This window comes from Pocillopora verrucosa, chromosome 1 (assembly GCF_036669915.1).
Source record: "Pocillopora verrucosa isolate sample1 chromosome 1, ASM3666991v2, whole genome shotgun sequence".
Taxonomy (NCBI): Eukaryota; Metazoa; Cnidaria; class Anthozoa; order Scleractinia; family Pocilloporidae; genus Pocillopora; species Pocillopora verrucosa.
In genome coordinates, this window is record NC_089312.1 from 19,094,280 (window position 1) to 19,120,816 (window position 26,537).

Here is a 26,537-nt window from a genome sequence, read left to right on the forward strand (position 1 = left end):
GCGGCCGTAAATATTCCCATACAAACTCTTATAATTCCGCCATGACTGTTATTGCGCAAGATGATCATCTCACAGCTGGAGCTTGGGCCGCCTGTGGTTTACCATAGAGTCTCTGTGGCTCAGTGGTAGAGCATCAGGGCGCGGAATCCGAATGTCTAAGGTTCAATTCCTCGTGGGGACTCGTAAGTTTTTCTCTGACCCATGCTGATAACAAGACGAAAACCGCCTTTCTCTACTTCTTTACCAACCTCAAAACTTACCACCTCTCTTATTCTATTTACAGAGATAGTTATTTTATCTCTGGGTTCAAATAGAGGGCGTAGATTTCAATTCAAACGAACGTTCCAGGAATTTGGCGGGTTATACAGTGAAATACGACCCGCGAAATTGATCATTCACAGCGCACGTACTAACTAAGAGATAAATAATTAAAATTATATTAAGCTCACCATCAATTTAATACAAATGGAACAAGCTCTCCCTGCCCTTACTTTGTCTTACTATTGTAACCTAAGGAAGTTCATGACTGAATGTGAGTTTGCACAACCTTAAATAGTCATCAGTTAAGATTTTAGTACGTGAATACAAAGTTTGTTATACATTTTACTGGGTTTTGGATTTTCTACTCTGTATTTTTTTCCTAATTAGACTTCAAATTCCTCTTCATGGCTTAGAAACATTTTAGCAGAGTCCTCGTCTCCCACGGATTTCTTCAACAAGTCCTGAAAGCACTCAATCACTCTAACGCAACGTAATCTCTCTTTTTCATCACAAACTCCTTGCTCCTCCAGTCTTCTCAGTTCTTCAGTTTTTTTGGCGATCAACTTAGTCAAAGTTTCGGCTGGACTATTTTTTTCTTGAGATGATGGACTTTCCAATTGTTGCTCATCTTTCGCAACAGACTCTCCTTGATCTAGACTTTTCGTATCATTTGTGCACCCGTGCTCGTCATCGTTGCTTTGGTCAGCAGCATTTGATCTTGATGTGTCTCCTTGGTAACCAGAATCACGTATCGTTTTTCTTTCCCACGTGCACGTATACGCCCTGATCAGTGATATGTTCTCTATTTCATCGTAATCATAAATAGATTTTATCAATCCTTTGAACCGCTTCAATTGACTTTTCTCTATATAGTTTACATTTGAATTCCATTGTATTTCGGATATAGAAGGTTCTTCAATTTCTGGTTCCTCTCGGACTGGTGGTCCTTTGAGCCCGGTGAAAATCAGTACTCTGTCCAAAATAATGTTAAAAAAAGAATCTTGGTTTTTCTTAAGCTCCTCGTCGGTGCAGACATCTTGGTGCACAACGCTGATGATCGTTATAACAACGTTTGTAAATATAAATATCATGCTGGCAGAAAACGTCGTGAAGAAAAAATAACCCACAGTTTTGTAATCAGACTGGGAAGTAAAATCAGTATGATCAAAAACTCCCATCACAAGACATGACAAAGAGGCAAGGGTTGCAGAGAAAGACCTGTAGTCTTCCACGTAAGGCGCGAAGACTGTGAATGCCATTGAAGAGTACGCCATGTATATGGCAAACAGCATGACGGCGAAGGACTGTAGCTCAACTAAAGATTTTGCGATAGTGGTTGATAAAAGTTGAACGACGCGCGTGAAGCTTAAGAAATGGATGAACTTTAATATGGCGACAAAGTCTGCAAACGCGTACAAGATAACAAGTGTCTCGTTGTAAGAGGCACACTGGGAGAAGTCCATGAACCATTCTTGATCACTTTTAAGGGTAGCCACGGCACTTTTGAGTTTGCTCTCTCGAACAACGTACACAACTACGATAGCAACACCATCCACAAAGAGGATAATGTCCAGCTGACTTACTGTTTCATAGAAGTACTCCTTCCTCCGCTGATAAATACCTTTGATAATCGTGTACAGAGTGTAAAGGATAATCACGAAGAACAACAACTCACAAGCTGAGTTAAAGGCGTACGAAGGATCCAGCCGGGCAAATAGTCTGAAGATTTTAAAATCAACTCGCGGTAAAAAAGCATTTCCAGACGTTACTTCCACACCAGTCTCTATGACTCCAATGAGGTTCGTGTTAGGGTTGTATATTGCTCCTTCGATAAAGACAGCTCTGGTGTACTTGTCAATCCAATGGGTCGACTTGAGGTACTTCACGAAGGCGGCTGTTTCCTCCAAGGAATCGCCAAACTCCGCCACGTAACCACCACCAGGGTAAAATGCGATTCTACCGTAAAATGTGAATGAAGAATTTGATTCCGTGGGGTCCAAGTAAGCCCATGGAGAAAGTTGCCCCGATGCACTTCTTTTGTACAGCGGAGCGTCCTCTGCCGGTTGATATCCAGCGCGCCATTCGGGGCTGAACATCCGGGTATCTTCATGCTTTTCATCAAAAGGAGGATTGCACTCGTGGATAACTTCTCTCAGCACTTTTGTCACAGAACAGCTACCTGCATTTTATATGGAAGGTGACATGATTAACCATTCCTAAGATGATTAGTGATATAGAGGTGTTTCACACGAGAAGCAGAAAATAGTAACAGAAATGCAAATGTATGCTACATTGGAGTGGATTCCATTTGCTTCACATCTTTAGTGCGGTTATTCAACTGAGTAACGTTGAAATACTTTCTGAAACGAATAAGGTTGTCAAGTCTTACTTATTGGAACAAAAGTGAAACTTTGCAAAGTGAAACAAAACTTGAAACTCGCTTTACTGGTGGAAAAATATGATATTCGGGACGATAAAGTGTTTAGTAAACGAGCAGACACAACGAGCAACGCCTAGACTCCTCCATTATATCTGCCGAGTATGATTTTAAAGTGTTCAATTGACAGAGAATTTCAAATTTGATCGTTAAAAAATTATCCATGATTCCTTTGGTACTTAATTCTGTAATTATTTCGCGTCCGCGTCTTCTTCCTGGCTGGTCACATGCAGACAAAGATAAGATTGCTACCAACTTTACCGTTCTCGACGCGAACTTGACGCAATCGAATCCGTCCAAGTCGTCTGGACTGTCTTCCTGAAGTGTATCCGGTTCTGTTCGTTACCTTTTCTCCATTATACCAGTCTTGTTCGTACAAATAAGGAATTAAGCTTTGCTCTGTCCATGTCATAAATAGCTGCAAATTGTTCACCTAAGGACGAACACGAACCTTACGTCATTTCGATTTTTGTGACTAGAAAACGAAGGGCTAGTACGAGATGAGAAGCCAAAAGTCAAGGAGAGATCTCTTCAGTTTCTTCCAGCCGCTCTCCCTTCTCCAATTGCTCTATTACCCCTTCTTCAGTTATGAATACTGAACTTATCAACCCTTACCCTCCAGTCTTAAATCTAAAATCTCAGTCGCAGCCTAAGTTTAAGTTTTTCCTTCACTCTCGGTTACTAAGAAGTTACTATTACAAGGTGGATTTCGCGAGCAGAAAAGTTGCCAAACCGGCTTTGTAAAATAAGGGAAGCTTTCAAAAACTTTTGTTGAAATTGGTAAATACAAGAACAGGAATGACTTAAGTCATAAGGGGTCAGTGTTTCGTATTGATCATTTCGCACACAGGAATGTTAGTTGGTTAGTCACTCCTTTACGTGCGTCTACACACAAAAGGTCCCGGCGAAAGAGCGCCATTGATTTCTGTCGATTGCCAGTCAAGCTGCCTCTATGTCCGGCCTCTGACCCACATCTCCCTTTCTACATGAGAAATTTAAGAATCTAAATTTGATTCTGACAACAGAAAATTAGGAGAGACTTGACCGTGGTCGATTATAATTGTTAAATAAGACTTACATCTGTAATTCCTTGGGGGTAAGATGCTGTAAGAGGATGTATAAATTCCTTTTCCATCGAGTTTCTCATCATGAACGACTGTGGGTCTCTGTTGCCATAACTGAGCAATACCAGGACAAGAACGACGAAAGTGTAATCTCCCAGCTTGATAAACTTGTCTTTTAATTGCTTTTCTCTAACCCTGGTTTCTCGCAAGGCGTTTAATTTGCTTTCGTCAGGAGGTTTGTATCGTAGCAGTTCCTTTTCTCTGTCTTCGTTGTCCAAAGTGTCGCCATGAAGCCACTCTTCATCTTGCCCTGTGTTTCAACAAATCGCAGATGCGTTCAATGAATTATTTTTCAGTCAGTACTAAGGCATTTTCTACTGCAGATCAAGCTTATCACAATAAATTAAGAATGAAAAAGGCTGCAGTTTTCCCACTCCCTCTCTCTTTGTAACTCGAATCTGTACTTGCAGAGTGTTTCTGGCATGTCATCATCTGTTACCAAGACAGTAGGCAACCCATTAGTCAAGGTGGCAGGACATAAAAAAATTAATGCTTCTTTAAAGCGGTGAAATAATTATGTTCTAAGGCTCCTGATTCCAAACAATGGTTGGTAACCTTTCTCTCTGACCCTTATGTCGCGTAACAATGGCCTATCCAAACCGATCAATTGTTTTCCGTTAAATGTTTCAGGACATTTCCTTTGACTTGTCAGAATCCCAACCGAGTTCAATCTTGAATCTGAAGCGTTTTTTAACACTCTGTGGTGCCAGTTACATTGTTACGAAGCTTTTAATTGCGTACTTTCCCCGGCTAGATTGGAAGGTTTCTATTGTTTCACCATGCTTAATGTTGCTTAGTGGCGACTTCTCCAATGTGACACCTTAAATTCGATGGTTTATCTCAGTAAACAAGACATGAGAGTCGTATCTACAATGGAAAGTTTTCCCCAAGTTTTTCTTGCCGTTGGATAAAAAAATTTATTGAGATTTTCCCTGATATTTCTTCTTGCCTACATAAAGTATCATTGAACATAGAAACTTCTAAGGGGAAAAATCAGTTAAGAACAAACTTTACAAGTATAGGTCGCCTAAAAAGGACATTTGCCTCGGAATTTTCACTGCCGACAGTTTTTACTCAATCATTTTTTCTTTGTAACGAATTATAGCGAACAAGGTTTTCTTAACAAGAGCACTCGCCGAGGAAAACTTGGTAGCACTTATAAACGCAGCTTAAAAGTATACTTCTTCAGAAACGTTCAGTATTCAAAAGTATTACCTTTTCGCGGGTCTTCAACTCCTTGTTCGGCATCTGTTTCCTCGTCACTCTTCCTTATGAAGATGGCATAGACCATTGACAAGAACAAAACCTTTGCTGGCTGGTTAATGAGAGTGTCTTGAGCGAACGTCAGGATCATTGAAATAAACCACTGGTTTGATTTATCCCGTCCCCACATCATGCTATAAAATAAGGTGTACAAAGCTGATGTAAAAGACGCCATAATGCACAGAGTCCATGCTATATATAAACACCAATGTGGAAGGAAGCCATCGGATTTTTTCTTCTTTTTCTCTTCCTGTTCTTCACTCTTTTCCTTACTGTCGCCGTCTTCGATGTCTTTGGTTCGTTTTCTGCAACACCACCATTTTGTTGTGCCCTTTCTTTCATTTACTGAGTTTTCGGAAGTTTCGTCGAGAAAGTCAGAGCTGTAAATTAATCATAGATATCTTTCAGTTTGAAGTGTATACTGCACTGGATGTTTAAATTATCGAGGAAAGAAATTCCAAAAAGAGAACCATCTACTGTTCCCTCTCTGCAAACTATTCACAGCAAGATCGGGTTTCCCTAATTTTTGGCCTATCGAGTAAAATCAGTTTCAACTGGGTCAGAATGCGAAAGGACTTAGAGCTAAACACGATAATGAAGAGCGTCAGCTAGAGCAACTACCATTTCTATACCCTCCCCTCCCCTCTAGATACTCACCTGGGCTGACATTTAGCGTGTGACGTCCGGGAAATGTTTCTAACTTACCTTTGTGAGTCAAGGCTGTTTGTTTGGACAACATATTTGTGCCCTCCATCTCGTCTGTGTCGAAAGAAATCCATTTTACCGCTTGAAGTTTTCTCTGCTTTATTTACTACTACGAGGTCTTCATTATCAGCACTGCCATAACCATCTTCAGAGGAATCAATACCATTCAGATGAATTTCTTTATTCGGTGGAGTTTCCCTTTCAATTCCTGTCTTTGTTTCGTCTATGTCGGAAATTTCTACTTCTGAGACACAAACTGTTTCATCCGATGAGGATGAGGACTGCTCCTCCGTTTCCTCACCAGTCTTTTCAGTTCCTTTGGGTTTCACACTCTTAAAAATGGTAACTATAGCAACATTAACTGGAACGATAACGAGGCTGCACTGTATACCAATCATAATCGATACTAAGTTCACCTCAATGGGCCCAAGGACTAGGCTGCCGCCATTGTCTCCGGATACATTTTGCCCATAGAACATAGCACTAGACACCATAGCTGTACACAGAAGGCAAAGACAACACGACGCGCGCTGAGATCGTGTGAACTTACTCCTAGATGGCTTCAGAATGACAGAGAACCACAAATGAGCATCCGTGAAGTCTTTGTATAGTTTACTACTAAAAAGTCTTGAAAACGAAATGAGATCTTTTTCCCCTGCGGGAGTTAAGTCGCGCGTGATCTCGCCGTCATCCTCATCCAGCGCGAACCATCGTTCACAGATCAATATCGTTATCGCTCCTGATTGGATGTCTCGCACCAGGACCCGTTTCAAAAACCAGGCAGGTGATAACCCGTGATTGTCGTGCCACACTCTCAAGAACGTTATTGGACCCAAAGACTTTGCAACAGAGATTACAAATGAGTTGGCGCTACCTTTTTGGAAAGTAGGACGATTTTCATCCTTCAGAATGCAGATTCCACTATCTCCACCCTCGCCATACAACAAACACGACACCTGGGCTGTTGTACCTGCACCACCCCGCTGACCAGTGAAAAACGTAAGCTCATAATGATATGTGGCATTATATACGTTGCTGGGAATAGGCGTTGCCCCAACCTAATGACAAAAATGAAACAGATTTACCTTTTTAACCAAGTTCCAAACCTATTGGTATTTAATGAACAAGTTAACAAGTAGGCGGGATGGCGATACGTCTAATGAGGACTGTCCCTCTCTGTTTCCTCACCAGTCTTTTCAGTTCCTTTGGGTTTCACACTCTTAAAAATGGTAACTATAGCAACATCAACTGGAATGATAACGAGGCTACACTGTATACCAATCATAATCGATACTAAGTTCACCTGAATGGGCCCCGGGATTAAGCTGCTGCCAGTGTCTACAGATACATTTTGCCCATGGAACATAGCACTAGACAACATAGCTGTACACAAAACTGTCTATAAGCTATATAGTCGATTAGATAATTGGATCTCGAGGCATTTGGAAAATCATTTGATTTCTGCAGATCGTTGCATCGTCTGATTGAGATTAGTTCTGAAAAAAAACTAACAACGATGATAAAGACTGACGTTTCCAAAAGCTGAGTGAAACTCAATCCCAGAGTGAAGTGTCCGTATTTCATTTTTCGTTGGTGGTTGCACAAAGTGCTACATTACTGTCAAATGGCTGGTCAACGTCTTTTTGGCCATGACTTTCTGACTCGTTTTCATTCGAATTGCTTGGAAATTTTTTCAAACTATCACTGTGTTGTTGGTTACTTTAAAAGCTTATTGTGATGGTATGAACTCTCAAGTGCGTATGATTTATTTTCTCGACTGTGTAACAATAATTGACTTATCAAACCCGAAGTACCTGTTCCATGTCCCTCTTGTCGGCTCTCCTGGCCCACACCAACGCAAGAGCATACAGGAGAAACATGACGATGATAAAGAAAAACACTACTACGTTCCCTGTTTCGAACATTGAACTGAATCCAGCCAATACGGCGCTGTAATCAATTGGATTTGGAGCGACGTCCATCATTGAACCAAATGCTGTCAAATGTGTGCAACGGCAATGGGTACGTGTGACACTTGTCAAGTTACCAACCTAAAAACACATGAAAAATGTCATTTGAATTTAGCAGTGAAATCTGAAGATAAAGTACATTAACTAAAAATATATATACCTCGCTAATACTAACTGGGTTCGAGGTCCGTGCTTTAAATTACGAACTGAGTTTTTTCAGCTCTTATTTGTGGCGAGGTGCGCGGGCTTTCAAAGCGAGGTTCCGTAGCTTATAGTGCGAAACAAGAAAAAGGAGGCTAGAAAGTTATTTATCATATCTCTGGGTTCAAATAGAGGGAGAAGATTTTAATTAAAACTGACTTTTTAATTCTAGGTTAAGAAATGGATAGCTCCCTAATTAATGTGCTCATGAGGAGCTCTCGCTAAAAAAAACAAACAAAGAAAAAAACAAACACACACTGCCACTTGACGTACAATCAGATGTACCTCCGTCATTCTTTTCATACCCGTTTATCAAAGTGATTCTCGAATTATTATCAGAGCTCAATTGAAGATACTGTGGGTCCAAATTAGGAACATGGTGTAGCGAATTTTATCTTTAATGTGCTCCATTTTTGTTATCTTACTTCCGCTACAGTACCCTATATCAAAATTCACATCCACTAAATTCATATTACCTCACAGCCATCGCTCTTCCACTTTTGAAATTCCCCGTTCCAATATAAACATTTGGATTTAAACGTCCTCAGCGTGTAAGTAATGCTCAAATCATTGCCTTTGCATTCAGCTGGGTCGTGTTGTCCATTCAACGGAGACGGTGGCGAAAAATAGATGCTAACGAAATATGTACCCATGTAAAGTCTCTTTTGAGATAGAAATAATGTAACATTGGAGTCGTGAAGATTATCTCTGGCGTGTTCCAGTTTAGTGAGATTTATTTGTAGAGTGTTTGTCTCATTTAAAGTTGAATTTAATGATGTACTGAAAGAGGTAGGATCTTGGTCTGTAGAGTTTGTACTTTCATCGGTAACATTAGGACTCAATCGTTCTTCTTCTGTTATGTTGGGAGAAACTGCTCTCCAGTCGAACTCTGTAGTTGTCGGGGCTTTTCCGCGCCTGACATAAACCACAAACTGCCGACTTGAGCCGACTAAACGAACCTCTACATTGACGGCAGTGCCATTTTTGTCAACCAACAGCTTATGTGTACGCCTTCCTCGGTGCACAGAACAGTTGTAAATAAATTTTTCCGGAGGACTGACGGGAGAATCTCTTGGAATAAAAACGTCTATTGGGTCATCTTCGTCCAGATTGGAGACACTTAGCTTTTTACCTTTGCTATTAAAAGATAGACTGACGACCTTTCCGGTGATACTCGAAGATCCTTTGTCCCAAGTGTATGGGTTCTCGTTAACAGCAGCCATCTACACATAAGCAAATAATACATAGGGGTCACTAACCTTGTTTATGAACATACGCCATTTCTACGTATGACACTTAGTCGCATAACCCTAACCCTACCCCCCCCCCCCCCCATCTCCAGAAGATTTGGCAAAGTAGTGAAATAGAGCTCGCCCTTTTTTAACATTTACCCAGAATCTTCGTTAACTGAAATGATCTCAAAGCAGTGTCTAAGGGAGATCCGAAGAACCAAAAACCAAATTTATCTCAATGGTCAATGAAAATAAGGGTTACTATCATCATTAGCAAATTAGACCTGAAAGAAAAAAAAAAAGGCAAACTACCAAGGAAACGGGAAAACGAAAGAGACCAAGTTGTGCGGACTGGTTTTACTTTAGACTCTGATTAGAGAGACTGGTGGAGTTTTCAAACCAATCACAGAGCATTGTAGAGCAAAACCACAGGAATCCCATAAATTATAACCTTCAACATTTTGTAGGTACTAACAAGGATTACATTAGGAAAAAGGCCTAATTTGAAAACTCAGTCTCCTATTTTGATCTCCTCTTGATGTAACAAAAACCTACCTCTTTGTCTACAGGGCCATCAAGGTCTGAGCCTACTTTGCCAAACAGCTTTCCTAAAGGAGGCATCTTGAAGCCTGATGCTCCGTCACCGATAGAAGATCCGTTTGGGGAGTCTGGGTCAGCCCTTTCTACCGCCATGTTGAGCTTAGCAGTTGAAATAACACTTGGTTGTTCACCTGGGAGTTTGTTCTCCAGGACAGAGCCGCTAACTGTTCCAAGCATTCCCACGATAGCGTTAGCTGCATCGCGGCTCTGTGTCAGACAGAGAGAAGAAATGTTTTCAAATTGCTCGTCTTGGGAACTGCAAGTTGTGTGATCGTGTTAAAAACATTAAGTGAAGCTTCGTATTGGTGTGTTCTGTGGATTTTTTCACGAGTTCCTCAGTATTTCCAGTATGTTCCTAACCCGTAAGATCACAATGTGCGACCAACTCTGCCCAAAACAATTTTGCATATCTGATGTATAAAACTAACCTTGGCAGATTCTTCGTCAAGTTCTACATCTTCTTCATCCGTAGAATTTCCAGAGAATTCATCATCTACTTCTCTACAGTCAAAATCGTAAGGCCCACACGTTGGAGGGGCTTTCGTAGCATTCATCTTTTTGGGCTTAATAGCTACGGAGCTCCCAGCGGCATTAAGAACTTGTCCCATTCCAGACAAGAGGGACTCGGCGCTGCTAACTACTGCGTCGTAACCAGCAAAGTCATCGGAACTACTCTTTAACAGGGCCGACATTCTCTCAAAAGCTTCTGTTGAAGCATTCTATGAAGTAAAGTAAAAAATACATTTGGGTAACGAGCCATTCCACGCAAATTTTTCGTGTACGTATGACTAGTGCCCCATTCACACCAAAGCTTAAACATGTTTAAAAGTTGTTTTGTTAAACACAGTTTAATTTTTTTTTTCTTCATAGAAACTATTTAACCGAATATTTTTGACTTGAATGTAGCACATCGGAAATGCAAGTTAGCAAGTACTTGAATCCTATGGAAAATCAAGTTTTTCAGTTCTCTGTTTATAATTTTCATTCAATGAAAACCAGTTTAACAAAACATGTTTTGCTGGTGTGAATGGGGTTTAGGTTATGTTTTGTTTTGCACGACTCAACGTAATTCATAAAATGTCGTAAATTGTTGAAATATCTTTCGATTTGTTTGAGATAACATTAGGTTAAAGTATTAGACTCTTTATTTGACGATCGCAGAAAAAAGCAACAGAATACAAAAAAAGGCTGTTTAAGACACCCCCGATACGCCTAAATCGTTTTATAGTATTGCATATCGTCCGGAAATGGATACCACTGGATAATAATCCTGGAATGTTTAATAATTGCTAAAATATATCCTCTGAGTAATTTTACAGAAAGCCTCTCGCCCTCATATTAGCCATTCAGACGTAAAACTTAAACGGACGTGACTTTTGATTTGAGGTCTCTTTGCTTAATGGTCTACTTTTGACTTTTAACCTCGTACAGTTTATTCTTAACAAGATTTGAATTTCGTGCATTCCGAACAGCTCAAATACTTTTCTTTTAGTGGTTAGTTTAAAGACACACATTAAGAATTCTTTTCTAAATCAATGAATAAGATCTCAAGGTAGCAGTATACCATAGCTGTTGTTGATGTTTCATCGGTGAACATGGAGGCACTAGCTATCGTGTCAGCGGATTGTTGCAGGCCCTCTAATGACGTCACAGGAAGGGACGCCGCTGCTTTGATAACTGATGTCCGAACCTGACAATTCAACATTGAGTGAATCAGCTCTTTACTTAAATGTTTATGATAAGGTCGTTCTCTAGTTTACACACAAACAAATTGGACAGGAATAAACTATCCTTGGCTGTATTTTCTCGCTTTCGCCATAAAAAAATGCGACGCTCTCTTTTTTGATAAGATTGTTCTGCTATTCACTTGCTCTTTTCGGTCCTTCGAAAAAGATTCTTAGATTCGTCGCGGGTGATGTCGTGATTCAGCTTACCCTAACCCTCATGGTGCTCGCATTAATTTAGATAAAACTCTAGTCTATACAACCGTTTTATTAGCTACACGAGTAGGTGATACAGTTCATTCTCAAACCATCATTGATGTTGCCAGCAAATATTACAAAATTTAGCCCATTTTAAACTTGTCAGCTATTGAACAGGTATATGCTGGACATTTTAGGTATATTTACATATTTACATCAACCAATCACTAAGCCCTACGAGCCCGAGTCAGTCCGATACAGATGTTTCAAATATCGAGTCCTCTGGGTTGTCTTCTATGTCTTGATATAAAATAAATATTTATCTTCGACCTTTTACATTTTAACCTCGTAAAAACTTTCCTCACCAACAAGTTCTCTGTTGCTCACTGGTACAGTATCCGATCGCAGTGCAATTTAGGGGTACACGGATTTTTCTTTGTACCAGACGCGCGACAAATTTTATCATCTTTAAACAGTTTACCTCTTTTCTCTTTTCTTTCCTGGCACCCTCTCTTTCGCTGTCATTACCGGATGGTGTTTTTGTGCTCTGCGCGTTCAGAAGTGAATTGATGGCTCCAACCATCCTTAGAGCGGCTTGGCTATCACCTACGTTCACCAGGTTGCTTAACTGACTGTTTTCACCTGATGTCATGTTAGCGAGCATATTATCAAGTTGGTCTCCTTCTATCTTGGGTTCTACAGACTGAAGAGAAACCTCTCGATTAATACACAGCAGAAGAGAATTTTCTTCAGAGTGTATTATTATTATTATGGTATTTAGTATAACTATTATAAGCATCATTCCTGAATCAGTTGTAACCAGGATAGAGAAGGATGATAATTATTGTTGACCTCCAGAATTAGAAACAGTGGTCGAAAATACGAGAAAGACTGGTACACAAAAACAAAGCCTTTGAAAGGACACATGACATTAACGCGACAAAGTAACTGATAATAGTCATATTAAATTCTTGCCTGCAAAAAAAGAGAATATTTGGCCTCTCCTTTGTAGAAGTCTAACACTTTGGCGATTATTTCCAGCGTGTAATTCTGCGTGGGATTTCCAAGAGGTAGTTCAGAATATGTAAAATTATTATGACCAAAGTAAAACAGAACTAGTTTTCCTTCGTCATTTTTGTAATAAAATTGATAGCTCAGGGGCATGTCGGGATCTTTCCAGCCTTCGCACCAAATATGGAAATTCGTTACCAGTGCATCACCGCTCGGAGGCCAACCAAAACAGGCCCCTCCCTGAGGAACTTCATTCGTTACGTACACACTCTCTGTCTTGCCGTTGACTCCCCTCGCACGGCGGCCGTAAAGGCGAATGAGGTACTCGCTGCCCCCATGGAGCATGTCTTTAGGCAGCGTGAAAATGGGACCTGTGGTATCCTTCACCTCGGCCAAGCTTTGCGCGATATTTTGTTGCAGTTCCCAGGACTTGATGGAGTCGTTGCCAACGTTTTTGTAGACTCGCCATTCGTAGATCAGGCGTCCAATACAACCCTCAAAACAGGTGCCAACCAGGGAAAATCGTTTGGACGGACAGATTTTCTCTCCACAGTTCTGCTTACACCTGTTGAAAAACAATATTTCAGTTGTTAAATTGACCAAAGGGATAAAAATACTTCTAAAATGTGGTCACGAAGCACTCAGTTGGATGAAGTAATGATTCAAGGGAACATTTGTCAGCGCTACTCATGTTATTCCAAATAGTCATGCTTGTCTACTGAGACGAAATAATTGTCGTTAACCTATAACGCTACCACTGGTTTAATTGAATTATATTTGGAGTCTCCATGCTACCTGGTAACCTTAGCAGGGGTCCATAAGTCTTGTGAAAAGACTCATACCTGAAGTGTTTACCAACCTAGCGGGTCTCGTTTGTGATCTTCATCCGGTTTAGGACCTTCTTAACTTAAGGTTTCGTGCATGAAAAAGATACCAATTGCAGAGTGGCCACTACTTTTAAACCACGTTATGTAGAAATGTTTGGGAAACGTTAGAGTCAAACAATATGATTTCACTTACTCTAATTTTGACACAGGAGGATCTCCTTGGATGACTTCCACCACTTGGTACTGATGGGCTGTCCTTCCTCCTTTCCTTATGACCACAAACACCACGTATGTTTCATCTTCCATCATCTGCGACGTGTCCAGAGTCAGCCAACTATCCCTGCCAGCCAAAACAAACTCTCTATCTCCATAGCAACCCTTTGAGTACATTTTCCCAGGTGTTGACGTTTGACCGGTGGTGTCGTATGGGGTGCGCAGATTTAAATTTGAATAAAGATTTTGTGGGAACTGCGTGTAAATGCTCCTGCATAGCCACGTGTAACTCAAGCCTGCCAAAGAGTTAGTTTGTTAGACAAGGGCACACAACATGCAAACTGAAGGAGCAATGATCCTTATTACAGATAAATGGTCCTTATTACAAGGAATGTACATAAAGAATCATTCAAGACCTCGATTTAAGAACGTTGCAGCAGATAGTTAATTTTTTTCGGCGTTTTATTTTGCATAAAACTAATTTTTGCCGATCAAGGGCTATTCGCAAAATCCGCAACAATAGTCATGCTACAGAACAATTAACAACTTTTCCTCCAGTAGTGTAATTGGCAAGGGAAGTTCAAGCCTAGATCAGGCCAACGTACGATAAAATTTCTTCTCTAGGGAATTTGTATCGGTTTGCTCAGCAGTTTTGAGGCGGGGTTAATCCATTTTGGTCCAGCCCTTGGGATGGGTAAAAGTTGCTGCCCTTACCTGAGTCTTGTACATTTTCAACATCCGGGTCTTTCGATGGTGATGCATCGATCTTTACCTTTTTCCCAAATCCTCGACTAATCAAATTACCGCCGTCAATCTTTGCTATGAGGGGCGATGGAACAATTTTTAAGTAACCAATAGTTGTGCCGCGAAATTTGTCTGTTTCAGGTATCGCCATTTGCGCTGTGAACTGAACTTCATACACTCCGTATTGCAACGTTTTCCTGGGAATGTTTAGTTCTCTTTCATTCAGAATAATATTTCCTTTGTGTTTGCTTTGAACTCCGTTTTCGTCAAGCAACAGTAGCCTCCAGCTAAATTTTACTTTGTTGGATCTCTCGCAGTCAAGGTGAATCAGAGTACGGACAACGAAGGGATCCGATCTGAGTGATGTTGGGGCGGTATTTGAAGTTTCACCAAGATTTTCAATCTTGACATAAGGACTTGCACAAGATGCAAAGACAACTTCGACATCTTTAAAAACACGAACAAAGGATACCTCGTTTGAAGCGTTTAAGGCAACAACATATTGTCCCACCTGATTGTAGACATGATCAAACTTAACGCTTTCAACGGCTGATTTGACAATAAGGCTGGACGTTGAGTTTCTTGCTTTGCATCCGGGATGTCCAAACAAGGAACGTGTCCCGTCTCCGAAATCGACAAAGAAGCAAGAATTTGTGCCGAGCTGCTTAGCGCTTATGTAAAATAAAATTGGTTGATTAATTTTCTGAGGGCTGTTGATTTGCAAGATAGGATCCTCTATGGCGTAGTGAATCATTACACTGATGTTCGCATGCGCCTCACTCACCAAGTTCCTTACCAGAACCATCACAGTGTGAATTCCTACACGGCGAAAACTGTGCTGAATGCGCATCTTTGGTCCGAATTTCCCTTTTTCATTATCGATCTGCCATTGATACGATAAGTCAGTTCCTAGCGCGAAAACTTGGAATGTGACGTTGCGGCAAGCTGGAAAGTTGTTGCTATGAAAACCTTGCCCACCATGTGAACCGCCTTGTTGGGGTAACCTAGCATATGCGTCTTCAATATGTACCGGATGTTGGATTATCAGCGCTGTTTTAGCAACAGCCCTGGAGACGAAGTTCCATGCTTCAACCACTACTTGAAATACACCCGCAGCTTTATATTCTGCAGGTTTAATGGTGACGTTTCGATTCCCACCCAACTCCTTAGAAATTACATTGTCAAAAAGAATCCGAAAGTTTACATCGGTGCCTTTGGTTGTTTGCCATGAAATAACAAAAGTTTCGTTAAACTGTCGAGGGTGCAAGTTAGAAATTTTGAGATCTTTTATCGGCTCTTGTATAGTAATTTCCTGGGCATCCCTTCCATAACTAAGCCGGTTTTTACATTCCACAAGCAAATGGTATTTTCCAGATTTTTGGTAGACATGACTTATTCGATAACTGTGATTGTTAAAGTTCTTAACTGGTGTTCGGACTGAGCCCAGATACACTTTGTTTGGGATGTTTAGCCGGTGTAGCGCTCTTCCATCTCCGAAATCACAATCACAGAAATAATCCGAGCCTTGATCGATTGAAAGCACGATTCTCGCGTTTTCAGACACGTTTGAAGGCAACGTCGACAGCTTCATGTTATGTAATTGAAGAACTGGTCTATGCACGGTGACATTTATTATGGTAGAGACTGAGGACACGTTATTATAGGCTGACACATAAACTTGGTAGGTGAAGTTCGGTTGTGTCAGATAAATATCTTTGTAGGCGTAGGCGTGTGAGATCTTTCCCAAAGTATTCTTCACTTTATTGCCGTCTCCAAAGTCGAACAAAAACATTGGGCTTGTTCCAGCACCTAACTGAACGGTGAAGGTCGCGTTTTGTTCAATTTCTAACTCACGTGATGCAAATGTAACGTTGACGGTGATATTTGTGACAGCAAGTTCTGCTAAGATGACCGCTGATCTGTTTTGTATTGGGCTTACTAAGTTATGGGCTGTTACCTGAATGAAATATTCACCAGGAATATTGACCACCACACGAGCGTGACCTTCTAATTCTGAAGTGTGAATAGAAGTGATCTCTCCTCCCTTAAAACCGATTTGAAACGTAGCATTTGTTCCTGATGATATGCTCCAGAAAACTCGAAATTCTCGACCAATACTTTGGGCGGGAATTACTGGAATATTCAAGCCCTCGACGAGGGTTTGAATCACGACCTCCGCCGAAGCGACTTCGGAACTCAAGCGATTTTGACAACGGGTTGTGACAACAAAGATACCTGCAGATGAGAATCTATGTTCAACGTAAAATTTAAGGTTTTGAAAGGCTTCTCTTTCCGCTGTCTTCCCATCGACATAAAAGCTAAGATGGTGGTAACTAGAATTCAGACTTGATCCATCTCCAAACTGCCATGTACAGAAAAAATCTGAGCCCTCCCGCAAATAAAGGACGATTTTAGTTGAGTCATTCACAGCAGTTGGCGCGGTACGGAGTGAGAGACCTCGGAGAACGAGTACCGGCTTGACAACCTTTACCGTTAGCAGCGCAAATTCTTCGCTTACATTGTTTCGCGCAGTGACATTAACCACATAATGAGAATGAGGATTAAACTTGTAATCAACAAGATGTCTTCGAGTGACCATCAGCTCACCTCCATCATTGAAGTCAAACGCAAATTCTGGATTACTACCATTTTTGAGACTCGCAACTATGGACACGCTCTCGTTCACTTCTATATCACGTGGATTTCCCATGATGTACACTGTCAGACTATGTATGGGAATCTCGACAATGACGTGCCCTTGAATCCAAATCGGAGACGTCACCAGGTTCCACACGGCCACAGTGTACTCGTGTATCCCTGGGAATTTGTAAACATCTTCATCTAAGATATGAAATGCTGAGAGACCTGTCATGTTCCGACGGAATCTATGCTCGTTGAAGTCTAGTGCGAAAGAGGCGTTGGTCCCCGAGGTAAAACCGAAGCTAATATTGATCGGTTTTCCAAATATAATAGGTTTAATGGGAATGAGTCGAGCACCAATGATTGGTCTCTGGACAGTAACAGCAATTGTTGCAGTCTTTTCACTAAGACGGTTTCTACAAGTGACAGTCACTTTATAAACTCCTACTTTTGTATAATTGCGCTTTATAAAAAACTGGACATCAGGCAAGTTCATGTTCATTGGATCCTTGACAGGATCCCAGGCAGACTGCGCGCGGAGGTCGAACTCCTTGCTGTAATTAGGAATTTCATTAAATGAAGCGCTACAGATAACATCGGAGGCTCTTGGAATGTGCGCACTTATCACTGTAGTTTGTAAGAAGATTGTCGGTTCAGTGGTCAAGGACAAATCTTCTACCAACAGCACTGGTTTGTGAATCTTGATCAAAATATTCGCAATGAAGAAAGATACGTTGTTAGAGGCATTAATTGTCACTAAGAAGTCCCCGTAAACTGGATAGCTGATGTTTGTCATTATCCCTCTTGTGTTCAATGGATTTCTTCCATCTCCTAAGTCGATAAGATAGTAAGGATTGGCCGCATTTTCCTCGTTAGTTTTTGTCATAGATAGGGCAACAGTCTCGTTAACTTCGATGTCTCGATCTGAATGGTATATAACTGGCACAAAGGGTTGTACTTCTGTTTCAATGCGAATCGTTTCTGAAGCCTGTAAAACTGCGCTTACTTTGTTGGTCGCTGTTACAGTGACGTCAAAGAGACCTACACTCACGTGATCTTGACGTCGTATCCAAGCCCATCCGCGTGAATCATTCTGACCTTTGAATATCTTAAGCTCCTTATTTTCAAATCTAGCTGTGTAGTGGATATCGCTGCCAGTTTGTACTCGCCACGTGACAAGGAACTCGCTGAGGTAGGTTTTAGGAGTAATTTTGTCAATAACGAGACCTGTGATGGGAACTTGCACAAATACTAGCGAAGAAACATTTGCTGTGCTAAGCCTGTTGACACAACTGACGTTAAGTGCATACGTTCCTGCTGAGTTAAACTGGTAATTCATCTTGTGCATCAACCCATGATGCGCAAAGTCTGTCTCAGCCAGGTGACCATCACTGAAGTTCCAATTACATTTGAAATCAGTGCCTCGATTTAAACTCAGAACTGCAATGAACACGGAGGGGAATGATACAGGGTCATAAGACAGGGTCAGGTTTCCCAGGAGCTCCAAAGGTCTTTCAACAGTCACAGTTGCTCTGACGACTAAAGTTTCATTACGGCAACGGCTAAATATGATGGCCTTCACGGAAAAATCTCCATACGTTGAATAACGGTGGTGAATTGCTTCTCGATCGGAGGTGACCGTCGGGCTTCCGTCACCTAGATCGTATACGTACTCGCTAAACTTTGAGTTCTTGTCGTTGTGCACTGCCACTGAAATGTTTTCGTTGACTTCAATGTACCTGCTTTTGTGGTGTATAACCATATTAATCTTGCTGACGGGTTCAACTATGAAATGAAGTTGATAAAAGATCACTGGATAAATCGTGTGAAGGAACTGAGTAACTGCTCTCAAACAAGCCAAACTTATTTAAGGATTTACTTTACGGTTTGTCCGTCTTTAGAAATGCGAATTTTTTTAGGTCATCATTTGTATTCCGAGTTTATTTTTGCCATCCTTTACTCGTCCTCGTCTCTATTTGCGGCGAGTTAAAAAGTTCAAAAACACATCAATGTATCTTTTAAACTGAGCTCTGAAAGGAGCTGGTTGCTGGAAACCCGATCAGCATCAATTCAAGTTTTCCTACATGCAGAAACTAAACTTTGCCTTACTGGTGAAACCTAAACAGGTTCTAACCACGCTACTCAGAGGGCTGGAGATCACTCGCTAAAATTTCCTGTGAAAGTATAATATACCTGCTGATGGATGACTGGGTGGAAAACGTTAAAACAAGGTACATTAAAAGGTAAGGAGGAGAAATTAGGGGCGAGTGATCTCAGAGTTTCTGAACCTTTGGCTAAAGATTATCACGTTGGAGAGAAAGGATGTTGGGTTGGGTTGTTAACTGCATTAGACCAGCTAAAATGATAACCGCACAATTAATTTTATTAGTGACTGTTTACTTACAGGGTTTGCACGCTATACGTGCCTTTTCGATTTGCCTCTGCGTCAACACTGTTGAGTAAAATTGCAGACATGCCACCCTGCCTTTAAAAAAGTCGTCCGTTGATGTCTGGCGAGCTCCGATGCGTACATCAAACTGTGTAGCGATCTCTGTTCTTCCTATGTTTCCTGATGAGACTTCCTGGTCGTTGTGCCAGAGGCTAACCAACCCACTACTGTAATCATAGGTCATTCCGACATAATGCCATTCATTTCGGGTCAGTATTCCAGTCTTCTTAATAACTGCTGTTCGCCGAAGATTGCGACGATTGACACGCGTTGCCAATGCCCTGTCTGAAAATCTATCCTCGTAAATCTGAACTCCATGTCCATCTTTTTTGTAGTTAACAATAGGACCTGCCCTACCGAGGGGATACACATACAACAAGATGGTGATAGACCTCTTAATATTCAGGTTCCCGGCGTCTTTCCGTAATTCGATGTAAGAGTCTGCGCGGCCTTGGACTTCAATGGAGCCTTGTTCCTCGCCGTGAATTCCCGGTGAGAATTCTGTTCCTGCTGCAAAGCCAACGCCCTTGTAAGGCGAGACATCGTTGGCGACGGTAATGTTATTGAATGGGTACACTGCTTTAGGGAGAACTTGGAACTCGCAGAAGTGGTAATAAGCTATCAAGGAAGAAGAAGTGGGAAAATGAGGCGATTGTGACAAAGGAGGCGAGTTGGAAATAAAAAGAAGTTCTTGGCCACCTTCAAACTTAAAAAAAACCATTTTATCGTTATTTTAAACATTTTCTTCTAAATTTTTCGTTATCAATAGCCGCCTAGTATTTATCAAAAAATTATCCTATCTTCTTGCGTCAAGGACCAGCTGAATCATTTTTTAATCAACAGAGATCTTCAACCTGGAAACTAAGTATATTTGGGCTGAATTTTTTTCGATGGAAAACAGCTATGACAAGGCAAAGATCCAGAAGCTAACCATCGTGTTGTTGTATGATCAAGAGAGAAAGACTGAGGGAAAGTTAATGCCAATGCAGCTTTACTTTACGGATTGGTTTCTTTGACGTACATTGGCTAATACGTGGGATCGAGAATAATACTTTTGACTAATATTCCAGCTTCATCCCAGCGTTTTAGTGGTTAGTTGCATGAAATCCCATTTTTATATCGAATAGTTTGAAAATTAGGTAAAGCTACCAAGTTTTTATAGGGCGTTTTCTCCTTCTTCCTTAATTTTTCGTTGTTCGATCTTCGTTCTATCGGGCGAGTATGTCAGCAGATGCATTTTGATATCCTTTCCAAATTGTTTAAGTTGAACAAATTTGGCCAACGCAACCGATTACACATCTGCCTCTTCAATGACAGAGCAAATAAACAACAGGTATTTTCTTTGGTTGTCGATCTTAATATATTCCGTTTCAAACACTGAAAGGCAAAACCGTATGTAATAAGCGGTTTCGTTGCACGAGAAGAAAATTTTTCCGCAGAATTGATTTGAAAGACTGCACTCATAACGCCTAACCGTAACACGCAACAAATTTTGAAGTATTGATATTGCCGCAAACGCAGTTATTTTCCGTTTGGAAAATAATTGTCGGTATACTGTGTAAGCCTTACCCGAAGACAGTCAGGTTTTCCGACAATTGCCACAATTAGAGGAGATTATAATAAAACTGTAAGTGCTGTGAAAGCCGAGTTGAAGCCCTTTGGGGATCACTGGGTTTTACTAAGAGAGAAAATTCACTCTCGCAATGTCTTTCCCTACCCACGAATCTAAAAGGGCACTGATGAATTTTCTGGTTGAAACAAAGAAATTTGAGGGGATGCTACAAAATAATTGGTATGGGTTCATAGAGGGTTCAAGGAGGTGTGAGCTAAATGGTTCGTATGCAAAACTTAATCCGGTTTGAAGGCCACTAGTGTCTAAGATGCTATTAAAACAATATAGAGAAGTATCAATAGTGCACCTGAAAGATTTCATTGACTTAGTGGGAAGGTGTCTTTCCATAGCCATGTATGCTGGTCGTTTTTTTTCGCTGGAAAGCTCAAAACGTGCAGATATTTTGCTTCCTGTGTAAACAGGATCAAACTACGAATGATTGTTTTCAGACACCTAGAAAAGTATTACGAAAGCAAATCTGTGTTCTAACCGCTTTAAAATCCCTCATCACATGTAATGCCCCTTATTGTATCTAATTACCACTCTTAATCCATATTTATTCAGTTCGTTTTCCGGCGCACACGGCAAAAACACGAAAACAAAAGTTAGTAATATGTGCCTGGTTATCAAACAATTTCAAATATTAGCAGACATTTCCTATACCATTTTTCGACTCTTCAGCTGTTTTATATGTGCCAACGTAGAGTTTTTAAGGGTTTTGCAAAGCTTCAGGCAAAACGAAATGATCGCCGCTGTAGTCTTGTCAAGAGGACAAGGCTACATTGAACTTAAATTGTTTCAAACTAGAGAACATAAGTTTCGAATGAGGAGCTAGAGTAACGGCAGTTAACAATGAAAAATTAACAGGTTCCGCGGGCCTTTCAAACATTTCGTTTACACAAGTTGTTTTACCTCACGCGTCCTAAAACTCAAAACTCGGGAGACAACAAAGCCGTTGACTAACCTAATAATATTACGTAGGATTTTGCCCTTTTTTTTCGGTTGTTTCTTTCTTTTGGGAAAGTGAGAAAGGGAGGGAGGCGGGCTGTGACAATGCTAAGGCACCCCACTTCTTTCCTATGTTATTTGCAGAATCCTTTCAGTGAGAGGCCGAATCAGGATCTAGATTGTCGTGTTACCTGGAATTCGAGCTGATATCAAAAGAATGAATAAATTTAGTAGCTACAAATATCATTAGAAACTGCCAAAACATTTCACCCTCATCAAGATGTTGACAAAAAGCACAAATGAAGTAAATAGAGTCTCTGCTTATGATGAGTTTAGTCTGTGTTTTCTCGAAAACGTTTTCTGTCATTTTAATTCAATTGTACATACCCTGTGATGAATTGATGATCAAGCTTCCTTGTGTTTCATAATCAGACAAAACCTGTAGAAAAAAATGTCCACATAAGCCTTGAGCGAAAAATAAACAAAAGGCTAAGGAAAGGAAGCAGCCGAAGGCTGCAATTTTCTTGGACTAATGCAACTTCTCTTCGCTGTTCGGTGAGTTAAATTGTAGGACCGCAATTGTGTAACAGACCTCGAACTGGCATCAAAGTATCCAGTTTCATATTATGTAGCTTCTAAATTATATCGATGAGAAGATTAAGTTTCACTGCTCGGAAACTAGCTACATGCACAAAACTTTCCAAAATGTACTGGAAATATTTGGTTGTCAACTGTGAACGACCGTCTATCTATTCGTGTCGTTAAGAGTTCGTTATTGTAAAAAACAACAATTCAGTGTAATTTCTTCGTACCAAAAACAGTTTTGATACACCAAGAGATACTCACCACCCCAAAAATTAACGAAAACAAATAAAGAACAAAAAAGTTCATCTTTTAGCTTTGAAAAAAATTAGCCGCAGTTCACTTGTCTCCGTGTCCTCTAGCATTACCTATAAACCTGAGGCATGACGTAACAGTCTGGCAATCCGGCACATAGAAAAGCTCACTTAATTTTTGCTTTGCCTCTGCGGTGACAAAACATTTTGCACGACTTAATTGTGAATACCTTAAGTGTTCCTACCTGCAATAGAGGAAGGAGATAATATAACACCCCCAAAAACATACTCAAACTGACTTCTTTTTAGTACGCGTAGTACTGAGTCAGTTTAATGTTTAGGCACCACTTCGCAACCCTGAGTTTCGAAGCCAACTCTAGATCTCTTCAATTTTCACCGGCATCATGAGCAAGAGCTCCATGTATCCGCGTTGGCATGACACCAAATGAGCGGAACTTTTCGTTGAGGTAAGTGGATATAACCGTAGACAAGACATGAATTTTTTATAATCTACCCTTAATACTATATGGATTGTCTTAATTGGTGCCGCGAAAATTAGGACATGAAACGAGAAGTTTGAATAACTTAAAATTAAGCTGAAAAGAGGATTTAAGTTTGTCCCATTTTTTTCGTGGACATGAGAAAATCTACTCAAAAGCTTGCCATATTTAGTTCGATTCCAAGATCGGTCCCAGATCTGTTTGCGCCACCAAAATAATATAAATAATAAATTTTCTGTTGAATTTTCGTCGCTTTACCAACTTGAACTTTGCAACACGGTTTAACTAAGGAAATTCTGTAAGAAACACTAGTACCTTAATTCCGGTAGCAAAATTCCTTTTAATCATATATGTACTTGGAACTCTGACAAGGTCTCTGAAGAAATAGAGGTAAATATTTATCTGAGAATGTATTCTGCTGCCAAAATGTTTCTACAGACAGACTCTCTTGATGCAAAATAATGGGACACTTACTTCGATACGTTTTCCTTGACAAGATTTTTGAGGAAACTTTCCTCTAGGAAATATAAGATTAAATATAAGACATGTTATCCCACGAAAAGTCCTTTGTCCAGAAACTGTTTTGCCGGTTTTAAAACAAGGTGATTGGTAAAAAAACTTGTGAAGGACAACATTTACAAAAAGGAAACTTTTGAAGGATATTGTAAAATACTTTCCAGCCACTTTTGCATTATAATTAGCAAAGAGAAGTTTTCTCTCGTAGTGAAAAAAAAAATTTTTTTTTCGAATTTGAATATTTGGTCTTCTGTGATTATATGTTTACTTTTTTTTCACTCACGAATCATTTAATGGTAGCATTTGACCGATATCCTAAAACGGTTTCTATTGTTCCCCAGTCAGAACAGTTTTTATTACCTTTCCTAGACTTTTTGGAACGCGAAAGTGACATGAACCTTCTTTCCAACTTCGTTTTATCTTCCACAGAGGATTTATGGCATATCTTCTGAATCTAAACAACTTTATTAGGAGCCTCCTAGAAGATATATAACTGAATCTCCTAACTGAATGATTCAGTTAGGAGATTCATTTATATATCTTCTTCATCGATGCTGTTGAGAGCTAGTTAATCATCTCGTCTTTACTTACTTCACTCCATGTCGCTATTGTAATAAAAAGTTACCGAGCCACCTTTTATTTTTTGCTATTCCTGTGTCCAGATGCCAGTAAACTTCCGTTGGGTATCTTATATCTTACCGGTGATATACTTGGCGCTCTTATTCCCCGATATCGCGACGAATTTGATTTCCGGCGAAAATCGCCGACAGATATCTGCGATTTTATGTGCCGATCTCGGCCGGTCGGCCAAAATCGCTCTCGCAGCACCGGGCACACCTGGTGATTTTCGCTGATCGGCGTATAAAAAGGCCAAGCGTATCACCTGGTTTAAGCTGTTAGATGGAAGCAGACCAACCTTAGCGAGGAATTAGAAAAATTCAGTGATTGTGACAAAAAGCTACTCGGTGTTTTTCACGAAAAAAATTACGCAAAAAGTTAGTTTTCCGCGCTGAGTAGATCCGTTGAAGACTCATCACAGTAAATGAAACTTTACAACAAAGGTTGTATGTTGTTTTTTTTAAGTTTTGTTGTTGTTGTTGTTTTCATTTAACTCTCATTTAGAAGGGCTTTGTGTATGCACTTACAATATAGCATTGAAAGTATTACTATTGTATCTGCTTTGATAAGTATTGCAATTAATTATAGCTGATTTTTTAGCCTACGCGTAGCCGTACCTTCCCCTCGCTTCCGTTTCAACTTGGGAGGGGGAGGGTACGGCTACACGTAGGCTACGGATTTTTTCGGTAATGTTCTGTGATAATATGGTTTGTGATTTCGGCAGTATGGTTTGGCTTAGTCCTTTGAAATGTATTCTTAATTTTATGAGTTACAACGTCACGCAATAGACGCTTATGACCCCTGGGTGGACGAATCGATCAACCATTTTTGGCAAATCAAGTTTGTTATTTACTTTTCAAGTAAAGATGCTGGATCATTTTACCTAGTCAATGTCTGTTAAATATCTCTAAAGAAGCGAATTCTGTTGTCTGCCCGACAAACCATGCAATGTTCTTTATAAACCTAAATCACTAAAAACATGACGTCATCAGCGGTTCTCTTCTCTCTGCGCATGCAAAGTGCGCCACGTCTTGTTCCAAAACAAAAATGGAGGAACAGGTAATCTGGGATAAAGTATATGGAGCTTGAAAAAACACCTTTTGCGATTGTTTTTGTTGTACAGGCTTCCCTGATGATTTGTCTCTCTTTGCAGGAGATTGCTCAGCTTGACCTCCTCTGCAAACAGCTATACGAAGCTACCGATACCGTGACAAGAAATGCGGCGGAAAGGGCGCTCTCCACTTTCACAAACTCCCCTGACTGTCTGACCAAGTGTCAATATCTTTTGGAGCGCGGGAGTGTAAGTTTTCTCATAACATCTTTGCAGCTTACAATGTAACGGATATTTTGTTCACAAAAAAGTGTTTATTGTTTCAGTTAGTGTACTTCTGGACTATAGCCTGATGCCACTATGCTTGGTTTCGCGCGCGTAATTAATTATATCTTTAGGGTATTTTTCCTTGTCTGTTACCTATCCAAATCCCGTGCTAATTATCACGTGCGTTTTTGCATACCGCAGAATAAAAATCCTATTTATTGAAATGTTTTGGTTTTGATGTGAATACTCTTACAGATTGTCATCATTTAATTGTATTTGTCATTTAAGTTTGTTTCTTTTTTATTTGCACGTGCATGTGCCATGCTTGACGGATTAATTTTTTTGTTATTACTCTAGTTAAACATGACGCCTAGTCGATTCAAATGTAAACGTTTCTCGGTATCTAAACGTCAATCAGATTGTATTTCATGACAAGATGATTGCAGTGCATCATGTGTGAATGCTGTATTTCCATCCTAATGTTGCATACAGTCATACTTTCTTTTGTGAAATTCTGTACTTCTGATTTGAGAACCTTATTTCACACTTAATAATGAATACTTTTTAACATTCGTAATCAAAAGTAGCAG

The 26,537-nt window shown here is 40.3% G+C and overlaps 2 protein-coding genes across 2 annotated transcripts in view; one reads left to right on the forward strand and one right to left on the reverse strand.

The window, feature by feature from the left end:
* Window positions 1-584: 584 nt before the first annotated feature.
* LOC131788879 (polycystin-1-like) lies at window positions 585-23,282 on the reverse strand. Its single transcript, XM_059105976.2, has 17 exons — window positions 23,241-23,282; window positions 22,547-22,598; window positions 19,555-20,217; window positions 14,481-18,935; window positions 13,747-14,062; window positions 12,691-13,291; window positions 12,197-12,418; window positions 11,358-11,483; window positions 10,222-10,512; window positions 9,749-10,000; window positions 8,438-9,184; window positions 7,605-7,841; window positions 5,791-6,848; window positions 5,038-5,465; window positions 3,777-4,072; window positions 2,960-3,131; window positions 585-2,440 (listed from the first exon to the last, which is right to left on the reverse strand). Exons 1-17 carry the CDS (start codon window positions 23,280-23,282, stop codon window positions 645-647), a joined length of 11,754 nt encoding a protein of 3,917 aa, XP_058961959.2. The 3' UTR covers window positions 585-644.
* Window positions 23,283-25,660: 2,378 nt separating this feature from the next.
* The window catches only part of LOC131788723 (exportin-7), a 22,047-nt gene continuing 21,170 nt past the window's right edge, over window positions 25,661-26,537 (forward strand). Inside the window, exons 1-2 of the mRNA XM_059105803.2 lie at window positions 25,661-25,688; window positions 25,783-25,929. Of these exons, the coding sequence (XP_058961786.1) occupies window positions 25,677-25,688; window positions 25,783-25,929 (159 nt within the window). The 5' untranslated portion in view covers window positions 25,661-25,676. The remainder of the gene's footprint in view (window positions 25,689-25,782; window positions 25,930-26,537) is intronic.